Source organism: Podarcis raffonei, chromosome 10 (genome assembly GCF_027172205.1).
Source record: "Podarcis raffonei isolate rPodRaf1 chromosome 10, rPodRaf1.pri, whole genome shotgun sequence".
Taxonomy (NCBI): Eukaryota; Metazoa; Chordata; class Lepidosauria; order Squamata; family Lacertidae; genus Podarcis; species Podarcis raffonei.
The window spans coordinates 20309944-20330830 of record NC_070611.1 but is presented as its reverse complement, the minus strand read 5'-3'; the positions used below and the strand labels follow the sequence as shown (position 1 = coordinate 20330830).

Below are 20887 nucleotides of genomic sequence, written 5' to 3'. Positions count from 1 at the left end.
ATGGGCATAGCTGGAGGGGCAGGGGGGCAGCTGCCACCCCAAAGTCAAGTAGATAAATAAAAAATACTTAACTAAAATGAGAAATAATCAGAATATTTGAAATGGAAACGACAGATTTTTCTGAGCACTTGATAAAAAGAAAGTAATTTAGAACAACTGTGATTGAGACATTTCATTCCGAATCTGCCAGACAGAGGACAATGACAGGTGGGTGTCCAGCCCCCCCCCCCCAACATAAATCCTGGCTACGCCCATGTGGCCAATGGTTAATTCTTTATTGACTTATAGCAGCTCCTAAGGTGCACCAGATACACACACACAGGCACATGTTTCTAACGTCTACATGGCTGACACGAACCTTTCTAGGATTTAGGGCTTTCATAAGCAGATACGGCGCCGGGGTGCAAACATCCGCCCGGCGCCCCCTCTCCCCAGGTTGCCCAGTCCCAGGCGCGCAGGAGGGCGGAGCCAGCTGGCTGCCTCAGTGTCTCGCTGGCTTGGTCGCCCCTGAACTCACGGCAGCAGAAGAGCCCACCACAGCGCTCCAGCTAACGGGCAGGCTCTTCCCCAGACTCAACTCTCAGGCCCCAGTGCCCTGCACCCCTGGAGCCTATGGGTAAGACGGCCCTGCTAGGACTGTGCCCAGTGGAATAGTTGAAGCAACAGTAGGCTACGCCCTTGTCTGCTGGAGTGCATACACGCAACCCAAAAACTGCTCCTGCACTGAAGTTGTCACTGTGCTTCCCTCTTCAAGCCCCTATTGATTCTAGGAGACAGCGTGGCAGAGGGCAGGGGACATTTGACCAGCCCACCCATCACCCGAACAGTCTCTTCCTCAGCTTCCAACACATCCTGAGCCCCTCCACCTCCTTCTCTGACTGCTTGTCCTTGGCCCCTTGCCCTGGCTCATGCCTCACGGGTGGCACCAACCCCATAAATCCCTGAACCCCTCTCCTGAGTCAGCCTCCGACCCCACGGTCTCCATCACACGCTCGCCAGAGCCCTTCCAGTCCCTGTTGACATCTGGGCAGTCGTTTCTTTCCCCTACTAAATACCATTTCCCATAGATCTCTACTTCGTCTCATTGTGTCCTCCGGGCTCCCCCACCTCTGCAAGGAATGAGGACATATTTCTCTTCCCAAGACACTTGAGCTGTTTGTCTCCCTGCATTGGCTAGCTCTAACAACTGACTACCACTCCCTCCATGGAATGATAGAACATAAAGAATGGCATATCTAATCCCATTATATTTCTAGTCAAACAACGGCCTTCCGGGGGTGTTTGCATTGTTCGAGCAAACATTGCTTCTTCCTTATGCAGAACCTCCATGAAAGCAATCACTGCCCCACCTTTGTAGCAGATGCTTGCACAATCTGTAGGGCTGAATTGAGAGCGATTATTTTTAGAGTCCCAATGAAGTCTTAGGAGGTGAAACTTTGGGTTCCCACCACCACCTTCCTTGCAATCTTGGTTTTGTCCTTTTTGAGGCTTGTGTAACTGTCAAGTAGGAGTGAGGTGAAAATTTGAGCAGAGAGTCAATGGCTTGCCCAAGGCAGAAATAGAGAAACTATTTGGACCACATTATCCAGTGGTAAAATGATGGGGATTACATTCTAGTAATGAACCAAGCCAGACTCACACGCAATCGATCTCACACAAAACTATCTCCCATGGAAATGGAGTAAGTAAAAGTAAAGGGACCCCTGACCATTAGGTCCAGTCGTGGCTGACTCTGGGGTTGTGGCGCTCATCTCGCTTTATTGGCCAAGGGAGGTGGCGTACAGCTTCCGGGTCATGTGGCCAGCATGACTAAACCACTTCTTGCGAACCAGAGCAGCGCACAGAAATGCCGTTTACCTTCCTGCCAAAGCGGTACCTATTTATCTACTTGCACTTTGACGTGCTATCGTACTGCTAGGTTGGCAGGAGCAGGGACCGAGCAACGGGAGCTCACCCCGTCACGGGGATTCGAACCGCCGACCTTCTGATTGGCAAGCCCTAGGCTCTGTGGTTTAACCCACAGCGCCACCCGCATCCCATGGAAATGGAGACATATACTTAATTCATATTTACTCCACTCAAGTTTCACCTTCCATTTTCTCCATATATATATATTTTAAAAAAACATTATTTGTAATAACATATTTTTATTTTTAAAAACCATCCATTTTTTAAATCTGTCCTGACTGTGCAAAAGAAAAAAAAACACAAGCCAGCAATCACCACATAAGGATGAAAATAAAGTGGCCTCAAAATTCAATATGCAGTTACCAAAATGCATTAAACACTCAGTTTCAGCTCAGTTGATGGTATACTGGTACCCGACTCCTTTAAGAACAAGTAAAATAACTCTGGGATGCCCTTGTGTAAAATAAAAGTAGGTAAAATGAATAATTTGGGGGTGCTACTGCACCCAAAACAGACGGCATTCTTACATGGTAGCATGTAGAAATATTTAACAGTTTTCCAAGGAGGTTATTGAAATTATGTACAAATTTCCACCAACACCTTTTAGGGCTGCAATCCTATATTCTTTCACTTGGAAATGAGCCCATATTAAGTAGACATGTATAGGACGGCGCTCTAAGGTTATTACTTCAAATTTATTTACTCATAGGCATTTAACAGCTCATTGTAGGGATGTGAGTAGTGCTGTGGTCTAAACCACTGAGCCTCTTGGACTTGCGGATCAGAAGGTGGGCAGTTCGAATCCCCACGATGGGGTGAGCTCCCATTGCTCTGTCCCAGCTCCTAGCAACCTAGCAGTTTGAAAGCAAACCAGTGCGAGTAGATAAATAGGCACTGCTGCAGCAGGAAGATAAACAGTGTTTCCATGCACTCTGGTTTCCGTCATGATGTTCCGTTGCACCAGAAGTGGTTCAGTGATGCTGGCCACATGACTCGGAAAGCTGTCTGTGGACAAAGTTGGCTCCCTTGGCCTGAAAGCGAGTTAAGCACTGCAACCCCATAGTCGCCTTTGACTGGACTTAACTTTACCTTTTACCTTTAATAGCTCATCCAGGATGGGTTACATGGCTTGATTGCATGCAGTGGCGTAGCGTGGGTTGTCAGCACCCGGGGCAAGGCAAGTAATTTGCGCCCCCTAACCCATGGATTTGCGCCCCCTAACCTGTGGATTTGTGCCCCCTAACCCTAACCCCCAGATGTTGCGCCCGGGCCCCCCTGCACCCCCCACGCTACGCCACTGATTGCATGTAACTTTTGATGGAAGGGATATTCTGATCTCATCTTCTACCCTTAAAGGCCTGTGCAGAAAAAGGGTGTGTTTTCATCTGAGGATGAGATGTTGAAACCTTGATACCTACAAGAATTGGTGACAAACAGAGGTCACCTCCAGGGCGTCAGAATTTTGCAGGAGTGATTCAAGAGCATGCTGGAAGCGTATGTTTGTTGCACAATTCAAGGGGATTAAAGTACTCTGCCACCCTAGTGCAGGGGTGGTGAACTGGATTTGACCGACAGACCAGATCATTATCTCCCCCACCCATCGTGGGGCAAGTCTGAATGGAGGCCCACCTGCCAATCACCCAATGCCATGGAGGAACGTGAAGAGGAAATGCGCCCCAAAGTGTGGGACGAACAAATTATGAATGGGGAACGAGTACGAGCAGCACGCAAGCACATCGGGATGAATAATCACTGTCATATTTCCTCCGTGTAAGCAAATCAGGAGGAGTGCTCAGCAAAGAGTGGACATCATTTAACTGCTCAATAAACAAGGAGTCTGGAAGAGTGCTTGCTTATTTCAGCTACAGCAGCTTATAAATGGGGGGGGGACCATGCTTAAACATATGTATGTAGTGTGATTCTGAGAAATTCCATATGCATTAAATTTTGGATCCATCTAGAATTCATTTCTTGAACATCACAATATACCATATTTTTTGCTCTATAAGACACACTTTTTCCCTCCTAAAAAGTAAGGGGAAATGTGTGTGCGTCTTATGGAGTGTGCAGCGATCCCTCTTGCTGTTCTGGCTTCTGGGGTTCAGAATATTTTTTCCCTTGTTTTCCTCCTCCAAAAACTAGGTGCGCCTTATGGTCTGGTGTGTATTATAGAACGAAAAATAGGGTACGTTGTCAGAAACATATGTCAACTGATATTTTTTTAAGGAGCTGTGTGGTTTCTGGTGTATCGTTCATAATCACGTAAAAAAGGAATAGTTACAGAGATGGTGCGGAGAAGAAGAGAACACATTACACTGGTACCTCGGGTTAAGAACTAAATTCGTTCCAGAGGTCCATTCTTAACCTGAAACTGTTCTTAACCTGAAGCACCACTTTAGCTAATGGGCCTCCTGTTGCCACTGCCCCGCAATTTCTGTTCTCATCCTGAAGCAAGGTTCTTAACCCGAGGTACTATTTCTGGGTTAGCAGAGTCTGTAACCTGAAGCATCTGTCAACTGAAGCGACTGTAACCCGAGGTACCACTGCACGTATAAGGTGAGCAGGTTGTCCCATGTTTTGTGCTTCCAGAGTCCCTGCCCAGGTTGAATACATGCAGAAGTAATAAACGCCTGGGTTTTCAGAAATCTCCACCCCAGCATCGGAACAGTTAGAGCTGGAAATGTCCATTCTGCACATGTCTGTGTGCTCAGGCATCTGCGTGGCTATGATGGCTATTTCCTACCTTCGCTGTCAGAGGCACTAGGCCTCTCTTTCAATACCAGTTGCCAGGAACCAAGAGGCAAGGAAGCGATGATGCAGTCAGATTCTGTTGTCAGCATCCCCCAGGCATCCAGATGGCCGCTGTGAGAAGAGGATGCAGGACTCAATGGGCTGTTGGTTTGGTCCCACAGGCTCTTCTCGTGTGCGTAGGTTTGTGAGCAAGTGAAAGAGAGCTGTGTGCTGGCAAGTGTGGTGTTGGTGAGTTGTGTGTATGTGTGTGCATGTGGTGCTCAGAGGGCTGGCTGATGTCAACATACCCAGGGCCAGATTTAGGTTTGATGAGGCCCTAAGCTACTGAAGGTAATGGGGCCCTTTATATGTCCAGCTGTCCTTTGTGAACAACAAATTGTTGCTGTTTTTGGTGTTGAATATATGCTGTATTTCCAGACTCCCTGGAAATGACCCTGATTTTGGGAAAGATTGAGCGCACAAGGAGAAGGGGACAACAGAGGACAAGATGGTTGGACAGTGTTCTCAAAGCTACCAACATGAGTTTGACCAAACTGTGGGAGGCAGTGGAAGACAGGAGTGCCTGGCGTGCTCTGGTCCATGGGGTCACGAAGAGTCGGACACGACTAAACAACAAATATGCTATATGGTAATTTATGGACCTAATAGGTATCTAAAGCCATTCGCACATAACAAAATATGTATTTTATCAAAGTAATTGTTGAAAAGTCCATGCAGAATGCACAGTCCAGGCAGAATGTAGGCACCCTATATATAGAAATGAGCAAATCAGTATATTTTAGAGAGCAGGCTAGCAGACGGGGCCCATTACTTATATACATCATAGGAGCCTGCACAACACAAAACACTGTTGCTGTATGTAGGTTTTATTTTATTTGTTTTTTACCTTATATTTTGGAAATGTACATCCAGGGTTTCCCCCCCCCCTTTAATTTGTTTGGGGGCCCCAAGAGAGTGGGGCCCTAAGCTATAGCTTGTTTACATAAATCCGGGCACTTAAAGTAGCTGTTGGGGAAAGGTTAGCTCCCCCCCCCCCGCCCCCTACTGTTAGTGAGAACTGTTTGCAGGGAAAATGTATCCCAGAGGAAGGATTGTTCCAAAACCTGTCAAGCCTGAAATGGATCTTCCTCCAAGTGCCTGGAATTCTCTGTCTCCTCCCGCCCCCCTTGTCTCCCTTCTTCCCCCACATGCAAAACATTGTAAACCTCCTGTACCTTTGATGGCTGGGTAGAAAAAAGAATTCCACTCATTGTGTAAGTTACACATGCTGAAATTTCTCTTCTATTAAAGGTGCAAAGACTTTGCTCTCTCTTGCATAGGGCCATCCTACCACGTGGCTGCTTAGTTGATCAAGTCAATTTTGCGGGGGAGGGAGCATTGATTTTTAGGAGCAAGCGAGGAAGTTTGCTTCATAGCTTAAGAATTATGAAGTTTGACAACCCTTCCCCAAACATGTAGTGTAAACACGTATAGTTAAGTATTTTCATTTATTTACTTGATTTACGGCCTCCACCCCCTGGCCGTCCCATGCCGTCAGACAGCTCGTTCTCTCCACCACCCCACATGGGTGTAGCCAGAGAGGCAGGCTTTATGTTTCTGTTTGCGGGGGGCGGGGGGAGAACCGAGTTATGTGTGACACAAGTGGTCAGTTAGCATAGGGCGTAGCCAGAATTTAATTGGGGGGGGGCAGGCTTTTTGCTGGGGGAGGGGGAAGAACAAGCTATCGGCAACAAAATTGTTCAGTTAAGTGTGTGTGTGTGTATACATACACAGTGGTAAAGGGACCCCTGACCATTAGGTCCAGTCGCGGCCGACTCTGGGGTTGCAGCGCTCATCTCACTTTATTGGCTGAGGGAGCCGGTGTACAGCTTCCGGGTCATGTGGCCAGAATGACTAAGCTGCTTCTGGCAAGCCAGAGCAGCGCACAGAAACGCCGTTTACCTTCCCACCAGAGTGGTACCTATTTATCTATTTGCACTTTGATGTGCTTTCGAACTGCTAGGTTGGCAGGAGTTGGGCCAGAACAACGGGAGCTCACCCCATCGCAGGGATTCGAACAGCCAACCTTCTGATCGGCAAGTCCTCGGCTCTGTGGTTTAACCCACAGCGCCACCCACGTCCCACCCATATATAGTGGTACCTTGGGTTAAGAACTTAATTCGTTCTGGAGGTCTGTTCTTAACCTGAGGTACCACTTTAGCTAATGGGGCCTCCTGCTGATGCCACCACGTGATTTCTGTTCTCATCCTGAAGCAAAGTTCTTAACCTGAGGTACTATTTCTGGGTTAGCGGAGTCTGTAACCTGAAGCGTATGTAACTTGAAGAGTATGTAACCCGAGGTACCACTCTCTCTCTATAATTTATTGACTTGATTTAGGGGGGCAGCTGCACCCCCCAGCTATGCCCGTGCCACCCCACATGTTAAAACCGTGATTTTGCCTTCAAACAAGATATGAACTCCAGCCACTGTGATTGTTCTCAATTACTATGCAGCTCCTATTAACATTATTTTTTAAAAAAAGCAAAAAACCCAAATTATGAAGAGGTAGAAACTTTCCCAAGGGCCACGTGGAGCCCAGATGGCAAGATCTGCCGTAGCATATAATGAGTTGAGAACGGTGGGCTTTTACACAGGGAAGTCTCCAGCAATCTAGCCGAAATCTAGAGGGATGCGGTGCAGCGAATGTAGTGCCGCTTCGCTGCAGGGACAGAGAATTCCGACAGAGGGCGCCGGAGGGCACACACAATGCAGAGCTCCTAAAGCGATGCTTAACTGTCGGCTCCTAGAGATCATGGGGGATGGGCGAGTCTTAGCAAAGGGGAAGAAAGCTCTCTCTGCAGCACGCCTTGGGGGCTTAAACTGCTGCATGGAGGAGCGAGGTGCATGCAGCTGGGAATAAGTTATTTGCACACACTGCTTACCATCGGCAGGTGTCGTGCCAAGGAAAGCTATACCTGTTGAATTCCTGCCAGCACATATAACACTGAGGTCCAGCTCTGAGGGCCTTCTGGCGGTTCCCTCGCTGCGAGAAGTGAGGTTACAGGGAACCAGGCAGAGGGCCTTCTTGGTAGTGGCACCTGCCCTGTGGAACGCCCTCCCATCAGATGTCAAGGAAATACAGTGGTACCTCTGGATGTGGACGGGATCCATTCTGGAGCCCCGTTCACATCCAGAAGTGAACGCAACCCACATCTGCAAGTGCGCGGGTCGCGATTTGCCACTTCCGCACATGCGTGTGACATCATTTTGACCGTCTGCGCATGTGCGAGCGGCGAAACCTGGAAGTAATGTGCTCCGTTACTTCCAGGTCACCACAACGCGTAACCCGAAAATACTTATCCCGAAGCTACTTCAACCTGAGGTATAACTGTAAACAACTACAGTGGTACCTCGGGTTAAGAACTTAATTCGTTCCGGAGGTCTGTTCTTAACCTGCAGCACCACTTTAGCTAATGGGGCCTCCCGCTGCCGCTGTGCCACCGGAGCACAATTTCTGTTCTCATCCTGAAGAAGAAGAAGAAGAGTTTGGATTTGATATCCCGCTTTATCACTGCCCAAAGGAGTCTCAAAGCGGCTAACATTCTTCTTTTCCTTCCTCCCCCACAACAAACACTCTGTGAGGTGAGTGGGGCTGAGAGACTTCAGAGAAGTGTGACTGGCCCAAGGTCACCCAGCAGCTGCATGTGGAGGAGCGGGGAATCAAACCTGGTTCACCAGATTACAAGTCCACCGCTCTTAACCACTACACCACGCTGGCTCCTGAAGCAAAGTTCTTAACCCGAGGTACTATATCTGGGTTAGCAGAGTCTGTAACCTGAAGCATCTGTAACCTGAAGCGTATGTAACCCGAGATACCACTGTATCTGACGTTTAGAAGACACCTGAAGGCTGCCCTGTTTAGGGAAGTTTTTAATATTTGATGTTTTATTGTGTTTTTAACATTCTGTTGGGAGCCGCCCAGAGTGGCTGGGGAAACCCAGCTAGATGGGTGGGGTATAAATAATAATTTTTATTATTATTATTATTATTATTATTATTATTACTACTACTACTACTACTACTACTACTATAACAATGCACAGGAGTGCTGCCGGGTTGCAGGTGGCATGGGGAGGGCAATTCTAGACACGCTGGAACTCAGAGAAGGCTATGTTATAGATGTGGACCTGGTAATAGGGCAGGAAAACATCCAGCAGCCAGTCTTGTGTAGCCAGAGCTAAATCTAGGCTCTGAGGAACTAGGTGTCTGCTATCCTCCCAAGAGACTCTTTAGGACGCTGGGGTCAAGTCACGGCCTCTCGGCTTCAGCTCTGTGGGGCAAAATGAGTGAAATAATGGACTGTCTCCTAGGTTCATTGTGGGGTTGGTCTAGATGGCCCTTGGATCCCTTTTAGCTCTACAATCTGATGATATACTTGTACAGAGAGAGAGAGAGAGAGAGAGAGAGAGAGAGAGAGAGAGAGAGAGAGAAGGATGGGGTTTGCGGCAGGCACAGAGGTTTTGTATAAAATAATAGTCATACACAGTTGGGAGAATCTTATGGCCTAGAAACTTATTCATCTTGCTTCAGCTTCATTTGGTTAAGTCTTAGTCAGAAGGGCCAGAGAAATAAGAGGCGGAGGCCCCTAAATAGTTATATGCAGAAGGCAAAATTTCAGCAGGTACATCTTGTTGTCACGTGCAGCTGCTGAACTTCCTTCAAGGTAGAAGAGCCAGGTTCTCGTTTGCATGTGGCCGAGCAACTCTACCCTTTTGGCCCCGATTCAGCGAATCCTAAAAGCTACCGAACCTCTCTTACAGCCCGAGCTTCTGCACGTTTACTTAGGAGTCATTCGCAGGATGTCACTGTGTAGTCAGGATTGGTTCCTTAAAACCTCCCCCTATAGAACGTCTCCTTCGAAGTAAGTTCAGTGGAACTTACTCCCAGGTAAGCGGACTGCACTGCAGCTGGAATCACGAGCTCAGCTGAATCCCACGGCACACGCCTTCCCAGTTATCACAGAATTGTAGAGTTGGAAGGGACACCGGGGTCATCTAGTCCAACCCCCTGCAATACGGAAAACTTTTGGCCAAGATTCAGAGTCTCAGGTTCTGCTGACTGAACTATTCTTCAATGGAAACAATAATAAATCAGCAATAAAGTAAAAGGGATGATACAGTATTTAAATTATCCAATGCCAGTCCTTTGAGCCGATGTGCCCTGTCAAAGGACGGGAGGAATCCGTTCTGTGAAATAATGCCATATATATATATATATTTCTTCCCCATCCCAAGGAATAAATCTCAACAACAACAAAGCAAATGCAACGCAGATCGGAGATGAATCCAAGGCACCGCTCGCTTCCTCGGGAGTAAGCCCCGAGAGAACCAATAAGAACTTCCTTCCCAGGAAGCACCCGCAACTCATTGTATGATGCGGATTTGAGCCTCTGCGCCCTTAGAAGCCGTTGCGCAAGGTCTCATCCTTTGCCCTGATCCTTTGACTGGAGATGCGCGCCAAACTGGTGGAGCGGGTTGGCCAGAGAGAGGCACCAGCTAATTCGAATTAACGCGCAGCAACGGCATGGTCTGCTGCAGTTACAGGAGGTCACCCCCTTCTTTGAAGCCAAGCAGGTATCGGTCAGGTCGGTGTTTGGAGGAGACGCCAGAGCCAAGCGCGCGATTGCTGCTTTGGGTTGCTTGGCTGAGGGAACAAAAGTATATTGCGTTTAGACGCGTTGCTCTCAAATCATCCTTGTCAGGATCACGCGCAAAGCTGCGATCCTGTGCACTTTGGCCTACGGGAGTAAAGGGAGGAGAGGGTCGCATTGTAAGCGCCACTTCCTCACTCTGTGCGGCCAAAACGCTTCCCGAGAGCAAAACCTTTTTAACAAAACAAAAACCAGCGCCGCGGAAAACGCCGCGCTCTCCCCACTCCAGAGTTGCCCGCGAAGGAAACAGGCTTGCCAGTTCTGCCAGTGACAGGGGGAGGAGATGGCGGGCGCCTGGGTGGCGATCCGAGCATCCCTCCACTAGGAAAAAACGCGCCGCGCGTTGCGCAAAAAGACGCGCTAGCGACTGCGGCTCAGCCGCGGAGCCGGAGCCGGGTTTCCTTTTCGAGGTTGGCTTGAAAAGCAAGCCTCGCACCTTCGAGGGGCCGAAAGAAAAGGGCTCGGGTCTTTGCTTCGGCAAAAAAAAAAAAAAAAAAGGAGCGGATTCTCTAGATGGCAGCATTGAAGCCAAAGAACATGGGGTTTTAATAATAATAATTAATTAATTAATTAATTAATAATAATGCATGAGTAACGGTGATAAAATTTTAATAACAACAGATGCATGATTAAGGATGATGAAGAAGAAGAAACCGACAGTTAATCATGCATCTATTTTATCTTTCCAATTTCTTCAAATTTTTCGAGAAAGAAGAAGAGAATTGGTCGGATTTTTTTTAATTAAAAAAACAACACCTTTATTGGGGGAAAAAACAACCCCCCCAAAAAACTATAGATCTTTCTTTGTTGTTAAATCTAAAATAACAATCATGCTTCTCTACTAACCATCCCAACAACGACGATGCCGCGTCTTTTGCTGAACAAGAATCGTTCTAGTGGCATCCGCCCAAATCCTAAGCAAGTTTACATGGAAAATCATTTTTTCGTGGCTTCCAAGGAAATTTAGCTGGGAATGATGTAGGGAGGCGGTTAGGGACAACCGTGGCCTTATCTGTTTTCTCTGTTCAGCTTGGTGAAATTTTACTAATCCCGTTCTTATTTTTATTTGCCAGGAGGGAGACGGGAACTTCTGATAAGATTTCTCTCTCTGACCAACCCAAGTTTTGTTTTTGTTTGGCGATGCCCACCACCGGCGCTTAAATAGCACCCGATTTATATAGTATATAAATCACGTCGGGAAATGCACAAAAGCGCGCGGGGGGGGGGAGCTCGTATCGCGAGCTCCCCCCCCCACCAAACAAGCCAACAAACTTGGCAGCCGCCCCGTCGCCTCCTGGCAGCGCGCCTTGTCAAGACGAAGCGGCGCTAATGACTCTAATGACGTCGGGCGCCATCGAGGGTGATTAGAATCAATAAGAGCTTCGCCTTCGACGGCATGCGAATCACACCGATTATGCTCACTATTATTTTGCACATTGCTCTTTTCCGGGGTGAAAAGGAAGCGTCTTCTCTCTTTTTTAAGGGCTTTAAAAAACAAAATCTGAGCCCCACGTCGGGCAAAAGATTCCTGCATTGCAGAGGGTGGGACTAGATGACACGGGGGTCCCTTCCACTCTACAATTCTGTGATTTTCTATGAAAACTTGGTCTGGATACACGCACGCACGCGCGCGCGCAGGCACTTGCCTATATATAACCCCTCGCAAAGAAAGCGGGAGACTCCGGGGAACACAAAACGTCAGGGACGCCCCTCAACCCAAGGCCTACATTGGCCACGGGTGAAAGGCCGCCTAGCCCCACCGAGACCCCGCCCCCAATTGCCATAGGGCGCTCCCCTCCCCCCCATTGCCTTTTCTCTCTCTTCCTTTTGGCCTTTGATTTGCTCTCTTGCCACTCGCTTCGCCAGACGTATTTTAGCCGTCTGCCTCCCGTCCTATATGCCCTCCTATTCCAGAATACACCGGGCGCTACTTAAAAATATATAGTAACAATAATTATAATAGATCCACACCAGCGGACTGGTTCTGACCCTCGCAATGCTTTCTGGCTTGTTTCTTGGCTGCCAAAAACCTTCTAAGCTCTCGACCTTCGTGAGAAAAGGAAACGCTGCCTCCTGACTTCCCCGTTGCTGGCTGCATTTAAGGGGCGGCGGCTCCTGGGAATTACAGTCTACCCGTGGATAAGCAAACTAAGGCCCGGGGGCCGGATCCGGCCCAATCGCCTTCTAAATCCGGCCCGCGGACGGTCTGGGAATCAGCGTCTTTTTACATGAGTAGAATGTGTCCTTTTGTTTAAAAGGCATCTCTGGGTTATTTGTGGGGCATAGGAATTCGTTCATTTTATTTATTTTTTCAAAATATAGTCCGGCCCCCCACAAAGTCTGAGGGACAGTGGACCAGCCCCCTGCTGAAAAAGTTGCTGACCCCTGGTTAGCCCTCCCTGCGCCCAAAGTCCCAGGACCCTTGATAATCTACAGTTCCCAGCACCCATCAGAGGCAGCCATGCGCTTTAAACGCGCGACGTGCCGGCCATCCACAGTCTTCGCTGCCTCCTTTGGCGACCCCAAGTCATCCGGAATGGATCCAGAGGGTGCGAGAGTGGGAGCCCTCGGTGGGCTCTTTCGCCCCATTTGCCAGGCCCAGGTTGAGGCCGAGGGAGAGGGAGGGGTTCTCCCAGGCCTGCCTGACCTGCAGTCGCCAGGAGGTGGTGGAGATCAGGGAAGCCGTCCCCCGACTGCGCGCTATGGCGCACGCTTCCTTCTAGCCTCTCCGTCAACAGGGGCGGAGGAGGGACGCGCGCTCTGGCTGGCCGCGAATCATCTCGAGTCGCTGAGCTTTGATCAATCCGAACTAATTACCCCCGAGTCTTAATTAAAGTATTTAGCAGTTGGATCAACGCTTTGGCAAGCGGACAGGAAGGAGCGCTTGGCAGTTCGACGACACTCGCGTCGGGCGGAGCCTCGCAAGCAAAGGGCGGCGGCCGGGAGGCCTCGCAGCTCCGACGGCGAGGCCAAGCGGCTCCCCTGGTGCCGATACACGACCCGTTCTCTCCCTCCCCGCCACCTCGAGTCGCCAAGAGCCAACGCACTCTGCTTGAAAGGGGCGGTTCGCCCGTTTATTTGCCACCAGATCCACCAAGTCTTTTTTTTTTTTTTTTGGCACGTGCAATAATTATAATAATAATAATAATTCTTTTAAAAATACAACCGGGAATTTCAGATCCGTACAAAACTGAAGCCAACCCCGTCCCCATTCACAAGAGATAACGAAGGAGAGGAGGCTTGGCGATGGTTGGGGTTGAGGCACAAGGGAGGGAGGAGGAGGAGGAGGAGGAGGAGGGAGAAGACCGTCGGGGAAAGGGGGAAATCGAGAATCCGAGATTCAGCCAGCCGGCAAAGTCAATCGACACACTTTTTTCCGGGGAGGAGGGGTTTGTTATTCTATATACAGCGACCGAATTCGAGGGATGAATATCGAGGGTTGTCAGAGCCCAAAATAACACACTGTTGGATGTCGGGGAACAAGAGGTCGTCTTGGGGACGCATCCCTTCAAGGAGGAGACCTTCCGTGCCAAAGGAGGGACTGGAGGGGTCTGCTATATTTTAAAAGGCGTCTCTCTCTCTCATACACGCACACAGTTAGACGACCCACACTCTGAATTAAGGTGACACACACGACCGTGGAGCTGAACTCAAGTGGGGTGACGCTTTCCGGACCGTCGAGGGGCCGTCCTTGCAGTGCAGAGCCACCGCTGAACTTTAAAGAGACGCCGGTTCCGTTTTCTACAGCGGGGCGGGAAGGCGACTCTTTGCAAAGGGGAGATCCCCGCTGGAAGGCCGCTGCCACTTTGGGAAGGACGCAGATCTCTTCCCAAGAAAGGTCAGTCGCGCTCCCGGGGCATCGCAGATGGGTGGGACTGGGGCCTTGCGACAAGGACAGGAGGGCCTGCGACGTAAGTCAGCGTCCCTTCAGCTAGAAAACCCTTGCCACCGGTTGCTGAACCCGAGCTTAGAGTTTATATTTGGATAACCTTAGGGAGGGAATCCTGCATTTAAATACCCGGGACTTAACAGCCGCTGAATAAAGCGCCGGGCGGGCTGAAGTTTGAAATGGCACACGTCGAAGGTGGCATTTGAAAAGGGAGCGCCCCCTCCCGCTGTTTTCGGTGGGGCAGGGTACTTAGAAGGACTCCTTTGAGCAAGGGATACCCCAGAGTTTGGGATGTGGGGGCGACGCTTTAAAATCTCTCTCACACTCTCTCACACATAAGAGACACCAATTGGGCGCTGCAAGAAATTCTGGAGCGAATGGAAGTCCTTTAAAAGGAAGGGGCCTTTTCAAAAAAGGACAGGGGATTTTCATAGCAAAAGGGGGTTTCTTCCCCGCACCCCTCTTGGAGGTGAGCACCTGGCAACTCTAGGCAGACTTCCCGGCCGGGTCTCGACCCAGCTTTTTCAATAAATATACGCCCGAAGTAACGTTTCATTAGTCCTGGTTTTCTCAAAACCAGCTCCCCGGCTCACGCGGGGAGACGCAAGTCTTTCTTTCCCCGACTGTCGGGGGCAGAGAGAAAAAAACAACCCAAAGCAATTTCCTTGTCTCTATCTTTCTCCAGCAGTCCCAGAGAGGAAGAAAAACCCGACGGCTTTCTCTGGAGGGAGCGCGGGAGAAGCGCGGACCGCCGTCGAAGTGCATGCAGAAGAAGGGCGGACGGCGGCGGTGCGCCTCACGGGCGGTGAAGCAGCATTGACTCCGGCGGCTGCAGTTCTGGCTCGACGGCGCTTCGCGAGGGAGCCACGCTCGAGCCGCCGCTGCCGTTGGTGTCGTGCAGTTTGCGGACGTGCTTCTTGAGGTCAAAGTTCCTGCAGAAGCCTTTGCCGCAGGTGGGGCAGGTGAAGGGCTTGGTGTCGTTGTGGGTGTGCATGTGGAAAGTCAAGTTGTACACCTGGTGGAAGGCTTTGTTGCAGATATTGCACTTAAACTGCTTCTCGCCGCTGTGCGTCAGTTTGTGGTTCTTGTAGTTTCCTGTTTGGTGGGGAGGGGGGGGGACACAAACAACAGGGCGAGGCGCTCAGTGAGGCACGTGGGGAGACCCTCTCCCGCCCCCCCAAGCACACACAGCCCAAGCGCGCGCGCACACCCACACCCACCGCTACAAACAAATAAACAAAAAACAACAACAACACAAAACTAGCTCGGGTTAACATCTTCGGTTGGCATTCCGGAGTCCATTCCGTCGAAAGAATTCAAATTCTTTAAAATTTTTCTACTTAAAAACAAGAACGAAACAAGCAATCGAACGAAAAACCACACACGCAAACACACACACAGACACCAAAATCCAAAGAAAGTGAAATTTGGGACGCTCCTGGTTAGCCGATTTGTGTGCCCAGATCCAAAACGCCGCTTATTTGGACAAAATTCCGTGAACTGACTTCCAGGCTGACCTTCAGGAACCGGGGTACTCCAAATAATAAAGCGGTTTAAATCCCTTTCCTCTCCTTCTCCCTCATCCAAAATAAAATAAAATCGTTAGCCAGCGAAATCAAACCGCTTTGGGGTGGATTAAATTAGGACTGGAATAATCCACAATGCGGTACTAAACAAAATCTACGATTTTTATTTTTAAAGATTTTCTTCACAAATAAATATTTAAGATGGGAATGTTAATTCCCTGCACCTCTGCGAAGCGGAACCATCTTAATCCGAAGCGGTGCGTTGTGGATCCGGGTTTTCTTTTTGCAATTTGCATCTACAAACAGAACCGTGCAGAATATTCGGAGTTTACTCTCATAAGACTCGGGTTAACACTTGCAAGCCTATAGTTCGTTTATTTGGAAATAAGTGCCGCCGAGCTCAACTGGGTTTACTCCCAGGTAAGAGTGCAAGACATCGCTGCCTTGGGTTTCAATAATATACGCGCCGCCTCACAAGTAAGTCCCACTGGGTTCAGGAAATTGCGGCCTTATTTCTAAGCAAGCCCACGGAAATCAGTGGCACTTATTTCCGCATAAACCTGCACAAACTAAGTTGTTAATCCCAATTATCCTCACAATAATTGCAATCGTTCTCGCGTTTTTAAATCCACACTAACGCTTTGCCCCTCACCCCAATTAAACAGAAGTGGCCATCTCAGAAAAACAACAATTGGAGAAGCTAAATAGATCTCTCTCTCTCTCTCTATCTTTTGCTCCTGGTTTCAGCGGGGATCCTCCGTTCGTCTTCCCGCAACATAACTCTCCGAGCTCACACAAACAATAATGCTGGCGTAACATTTTAGACACGCTTAAAAAATATCCGTTTGATATCCGTTTTAATTTTTTTTAGCATATTCGTTTTGAACATTGGACACGGGAGGAAAAAAGGGTGTGCGCGCGCGCTGAAACAACAACGACGCCATCGAATGCAGAGTCGTACCTTTTTGGTGAAACCCTTTCCCGCAAAACTCGCAGACGAAAGGTTTGTAGCCCGCGTGGATCCGCGTATGCGTGTTCAGCGTGGAGCTCCGGTTAAACGCTTTCCCGCACTGGTTGCATTTATGAGGCTTCTCCTGTATTTTTTTTTTTTTTTAATTTTAAGGAGAGACAAACGCAATCAAAAGCCAGTCCGTTTTGCAGCTTCTCTCCAAGCGGGGCACAATCCTGGCTCTCTTTCCCCCCACCCCCCAGGACAGCAAGAACTGGGGAGGAAGGTGCTGTTTTCGCTTGGAAAGAAGATCAGCTTCCTTTGCTACCCGAGAGGGCCTCGTCCTGTTAAGTTTAAACTCTGGCGGCGAGCGCCCCTCAAGTCTGTTGGAGACTCGCGCGGGGTTGCGGGGAGGGAGAATACCGAAGCTGGAACTCGGAGCCTAATCGCGCTTGGTGGGATGTGAGTTTAGTCGGGCTTACTTCCGAGGAAGCGCATTTCAGGATGGTGGCCCTAGTGAAATAAACAGCCGACGGAGAGGCCGCAGTGGGGGAAAGGGGGAGAAGGGAAATTTGGAGAGGTGGCTGTCTAGGGGACAATACCCAAGCACTATTGTTGGGGAGGGGGAGAAAGGGGAAAAGACTAGTATTTCTCCCCCCTCCTCTCTCTCTCTCTCTCTCTCTCTCTCTCTCTCTCTCTCTCTCTCTCACACACACACACACACACACACACACACACACACACGACGAACAGCTCGCTTTCCAGTTACTGCCTCCAGAAGACAAACATTCCGCACGTCGAGGAGGCAGAACAGTCTAACTCAGACAGAGGGAGAGAGGCAGATGCTGGCCAGTTCGACGGACCAGGGAAGGGAGGAGGGTTGCAGAGCCACGGCGCGGAGCCGTCGGGTGGGAGCCGCGCGTTGCTGCTGGCTTTGTACGCGGCGGTCGGGAAATCCGCGCATTTGCTGGGCGCAGAGCGGAGGGAGAGCGAGCGATCGCGCGCGGTCGGTCGGTACCTGGGTGTGGATGATCTTGTGGCGACAGAGTGTGCTGGCCTGGCGAAAGCCTTTGCCGCAGACCTTGCAGACAAAGGGCCGGGCTCCCGTGTGCACCGGCATGTGGCGCGTGAGGTTGTAGTGCGCGTTGAAGACCTTGAAGGGGGAAGGGGAGGGGTCAGAAAGTGAAAGCAGAAAGAGACAAGAAACGCGATTAGAAAGGGTGCGCGAGAAAGCCAGCGCAGCAGCCACAGCAAACAGCAGCCTCGACGGCCGCCTTGGCGGATCGGATTTGGGAGAGGGGCCGGATCCGGCACTTGCCTTGCCGCAGACCTCGCAGGTGAAGACTTTGGGCTTGGCGCTGGGCGAGCCGCGGCTGAAGTCCGCCCCGACGTTCTTGAAGGGCAGCTTGTCGGTGGCCAGAAGGTGCGCGGCGGCGGCGGCAGCTGCGGCGGCGGCTGCGGCTGCCGCGCTGTGCAGCTGGGCGTGCGCCAAATCCTTGAAGGCCGGCGTCGGGTATTTGTCGGGGCCGGGAGGCAACACGTGCAGCTTGTTCCTCTCAGCCAGGTAGGCCTTGGGCGCCGTCGGGGCGTGCAAGGCGGCGGGAGAGGAGGCGTGCAGCGGCGAGCCTAGGAAGTAGGACGCCACCGGGTGGAGGCTGAGGCCCGACGGCGGCGGCGGCGGTTGCGGCGGCTCGGTGGCGCGGCTGAAGTAGCCCAGGGTGCCCAGGGCGTGGAAGGAGGAATGGTTGACCACGCGGGGCCGGACAAGCTTGTAGTGCTGCTGCAGCGGCTGCAGGTCCCCCGACGGCGGCTTGAGGCTCAGCGCGCAGCTCAAAGACGCCGCCGACGAGGAAGAAGAGGGGGAGGGCGGCAGCGGCGGGTCCATGGGGGGCTTCCTGGGCTCCGAGCCCGCCTTGGCTAAGGGCTCGTAGGCCAGCGGCACGAAAGGGATCATGCAAGGGATGGAAGATGCCAGGCTGAGCGCCGCCTCCGCCTGTTGCTGCTGCGGCTTGAGGTGCTGCTCGGCGCTTTTGGGGCCCCCTCCTTGCAAGAAGTGGGGCAGCAGCGGCAGGGCTTTGGGCTCCGGGGCCGTCCGGGCCATGATGCGCTCGATGGAGAATGCCAAAGGCTTGGAGGCACTCAACATGTTGGCTCGAGGAGCGGCCAGGCTCTTGGCAGCCGTCGGGGGGTGCTGCTGCTGTGGCGGCTGGCCGCTATTGTTCATGGCTGGCCGCTCGCTTGCCTGGGCGCCTCTCCAGCTGCCTTTGCCCCTCGCAGCCCGCTCACTGAGCGGAGCCGACGGAGCCCCGCGCGGCTGCTGCCACCCGCGATGCCTCGTGCTCCGATGCCCACACCAAGCCCACCGCCGCTGCCGCCCTCGCCGTTTCGCTCGCCGTCTGGACCGCCTCCAGAACCGCCGACAGCTGCCTCTCCATCTCGACGGCCGGCGGCGGCACCAGCCTGCGCATCCCGACGGACTGGTGCCGGCCCATCGCCGCCTCGGCGCGCCTTTGGCGGGGGACGGTCGCCCCTGTCTGCTCCTCCTCGCCTCTCTCCCTCGTTTTCTCTCTCAATGGAAAGTGTTGGGTCAATAGCAGCAGCCACGATCCCGCCAATCGTTAACTTCCAAGAGGAGAAGGTAAACTAGATAATTGCTCAATTCGCTTCCAACAGGCATTAGGAGGAGAAGGGGGGGGGGAGGAAAGTGGAACCCCCTTCCCTCCCCGCTCCCAAGATCAGGAGGCTACTTTCCATTGGCGCCCGATCCTCCTCCGCCTCCTCCCCCCGCCCGGGGAGGAGGTGGCTCTCCCCTCCCCCTCCGGGTCTCCCCCTCCTTCTCCCCTCCCCTCCTATTATTCCCAGTCTCCTTACCTTACACAGGCTTCAGAGGCCTCCAGATCAATGGTCTTGTTTGCCTTTAAATGACATCATCTTTTCCTTTATAATCATAAAAGGAAAGACAATTCGCGGCGTGACCTCTAAATCAGGGAAATTGGGGGGCCACAGCGACGGGCTTCTCTCGGACAAAGGAGGGGCAGTTGCGCTGCCTGCTTGTCAGTTTCAGCCCAGGCCGACATCCCCGCGCTGTGCACCTGGGCGCGCGTCTTGGCTGCTCTGCTTCTGCCCCGGGTCTGCTCCTTCTTTCCTCCCTCCCTTCCCTCCTTTCTCGGTGCCACTTCGGAGGTAGTCCTTTGGACGCCTGGCCTTTTGACAAACGCGCCGCCCTTCCCAAGAAACAAAAACGCTTCGCTTTCCTGAGGAAAAGCGCGGGGCTGTCGGCGGCGGCTGCAGCTCCGAGCGGGTGTTAGACGGGGCGTCCCAGTGTAGACGGGCAAGCCGGATGCAAAGGAGGAAGCCGTCGGGGAGACCCAGGTTTCCGGAGCGTTGAGGAAGATGGCCTCGCCCAAGACCAAACTTTCAATAGCTATTCAAGCAAGGGCGACCCCAACCACTGCAAATTGGGGGTGGGGAGAGACAGACAGCAAAAGGCCCAGCGCGAAAACCAGAGGTCAGCTCTCCCAGCGAGAACTCGGGAGGCTACAGTGAGAGATCACATTGAAATCAACGAGGAAGAGGTGGTTCCCCCACCGCCGTCGATTTTGATGGCTCCAGATTGCTCACCCAGCGAGTAAGGGAATTTCTGGAGTCATTTTCCCCCATCTCACCTCAGACTGGGCTTTCAGTCCAACCTGCTTTCTAGAGGCTGCTTAGCAACACAGCCTCGCTGTGCTCTAAATAGCGAGGTGTTCCTTCAAAGGAACCTTTCGGAGCTTTTGGTACTTTTCAGAGCTCCGGGAACAAACTAGCGTTTAGCTTTAAACCAGTTTCATCAACCAAACAGAAACCACGCGCATTCTCTTAGGTTTAAAAGAGAAACAGATCCCGGTTCTCTCGCTTGTGAGTTGCTAAACGTAGCCAGCTCCGGCTGAATGGCGGGAGCCAGCGAGGCTTTGCCGTCGGAAGACACCCTCCACCCTTCAGATTTGGAAGGAAGTGAATTGCAGGGCTATTACAGGGCCGTTTCGGGGCAAATTGGTTTGGAGCCTCTCCGCTTTCAGATGATCCACTAATTAACGACAAATCTCTCTTTCGGTCCCCGGGGCCAAGGGCTATGTAAACAGGCCGGGGAAGGCGCGCGCCTGGATTTCCTCCTCCGAGAGGACGCAAACGGGCA

The 20887-nt window shown here is 51.4% G+C and overlaps 2 protein-coding genes across 3 annotated transcripts in view; one reads left to right on the top strand and one right to left on the bottom strand.

Annotated features, from left to right (window-relative positions):
- Positions 1-13396: 13396 nt before the first annotated feature.
- On the bottom strand, positions 13397-19486 carry FEZF1 (FEZ family zinc finger 1). 2 transcript variants are annotated; one of them, XM_053405623.1, is made up of 5 exons: positions 18032-18955; positions 17732-17866; positions 16726-16858; positions 15989-16060; positions 13397-15333 (listed from the first exon to the last, which is right to left on the bottom strand). In XM_053405623.1, exons 1-5 carry the CDS (start codon positions 18935-18937, stop codon positions 15035-15037), a joined length of 1545 nt encoding a protein of 514 aa, XP_053261598.1. In that variant the 5' UTR covers positions 18938-18955; the 3' UTR covers positions 13397-15034. The 2 variants fall into 2 exon arrangements, with proteins under 2 accessions (XP_053261598.1, XP_053261599.1); XM_053405624.1 differs by lacking the exon at positions 15989-16060 and having other exon boundaries at positions 18032-19486.
- Positions 19043-20887, top strand: part of LOC128422076 (WAS/WASL-interacting protein family member 3-like) — a 24752-nt gene continuing 22907 nt past the window's right edge. The window contains exon 1 of the mRNA XM_053405627.1: positions 19043-19351. Within this exon, the coding sequence (XP_053261602.1) occupies positions 19043-19351 (309 nt within the window). The remainder of the gene's footprint in view (positions 19352-20887) is intronic.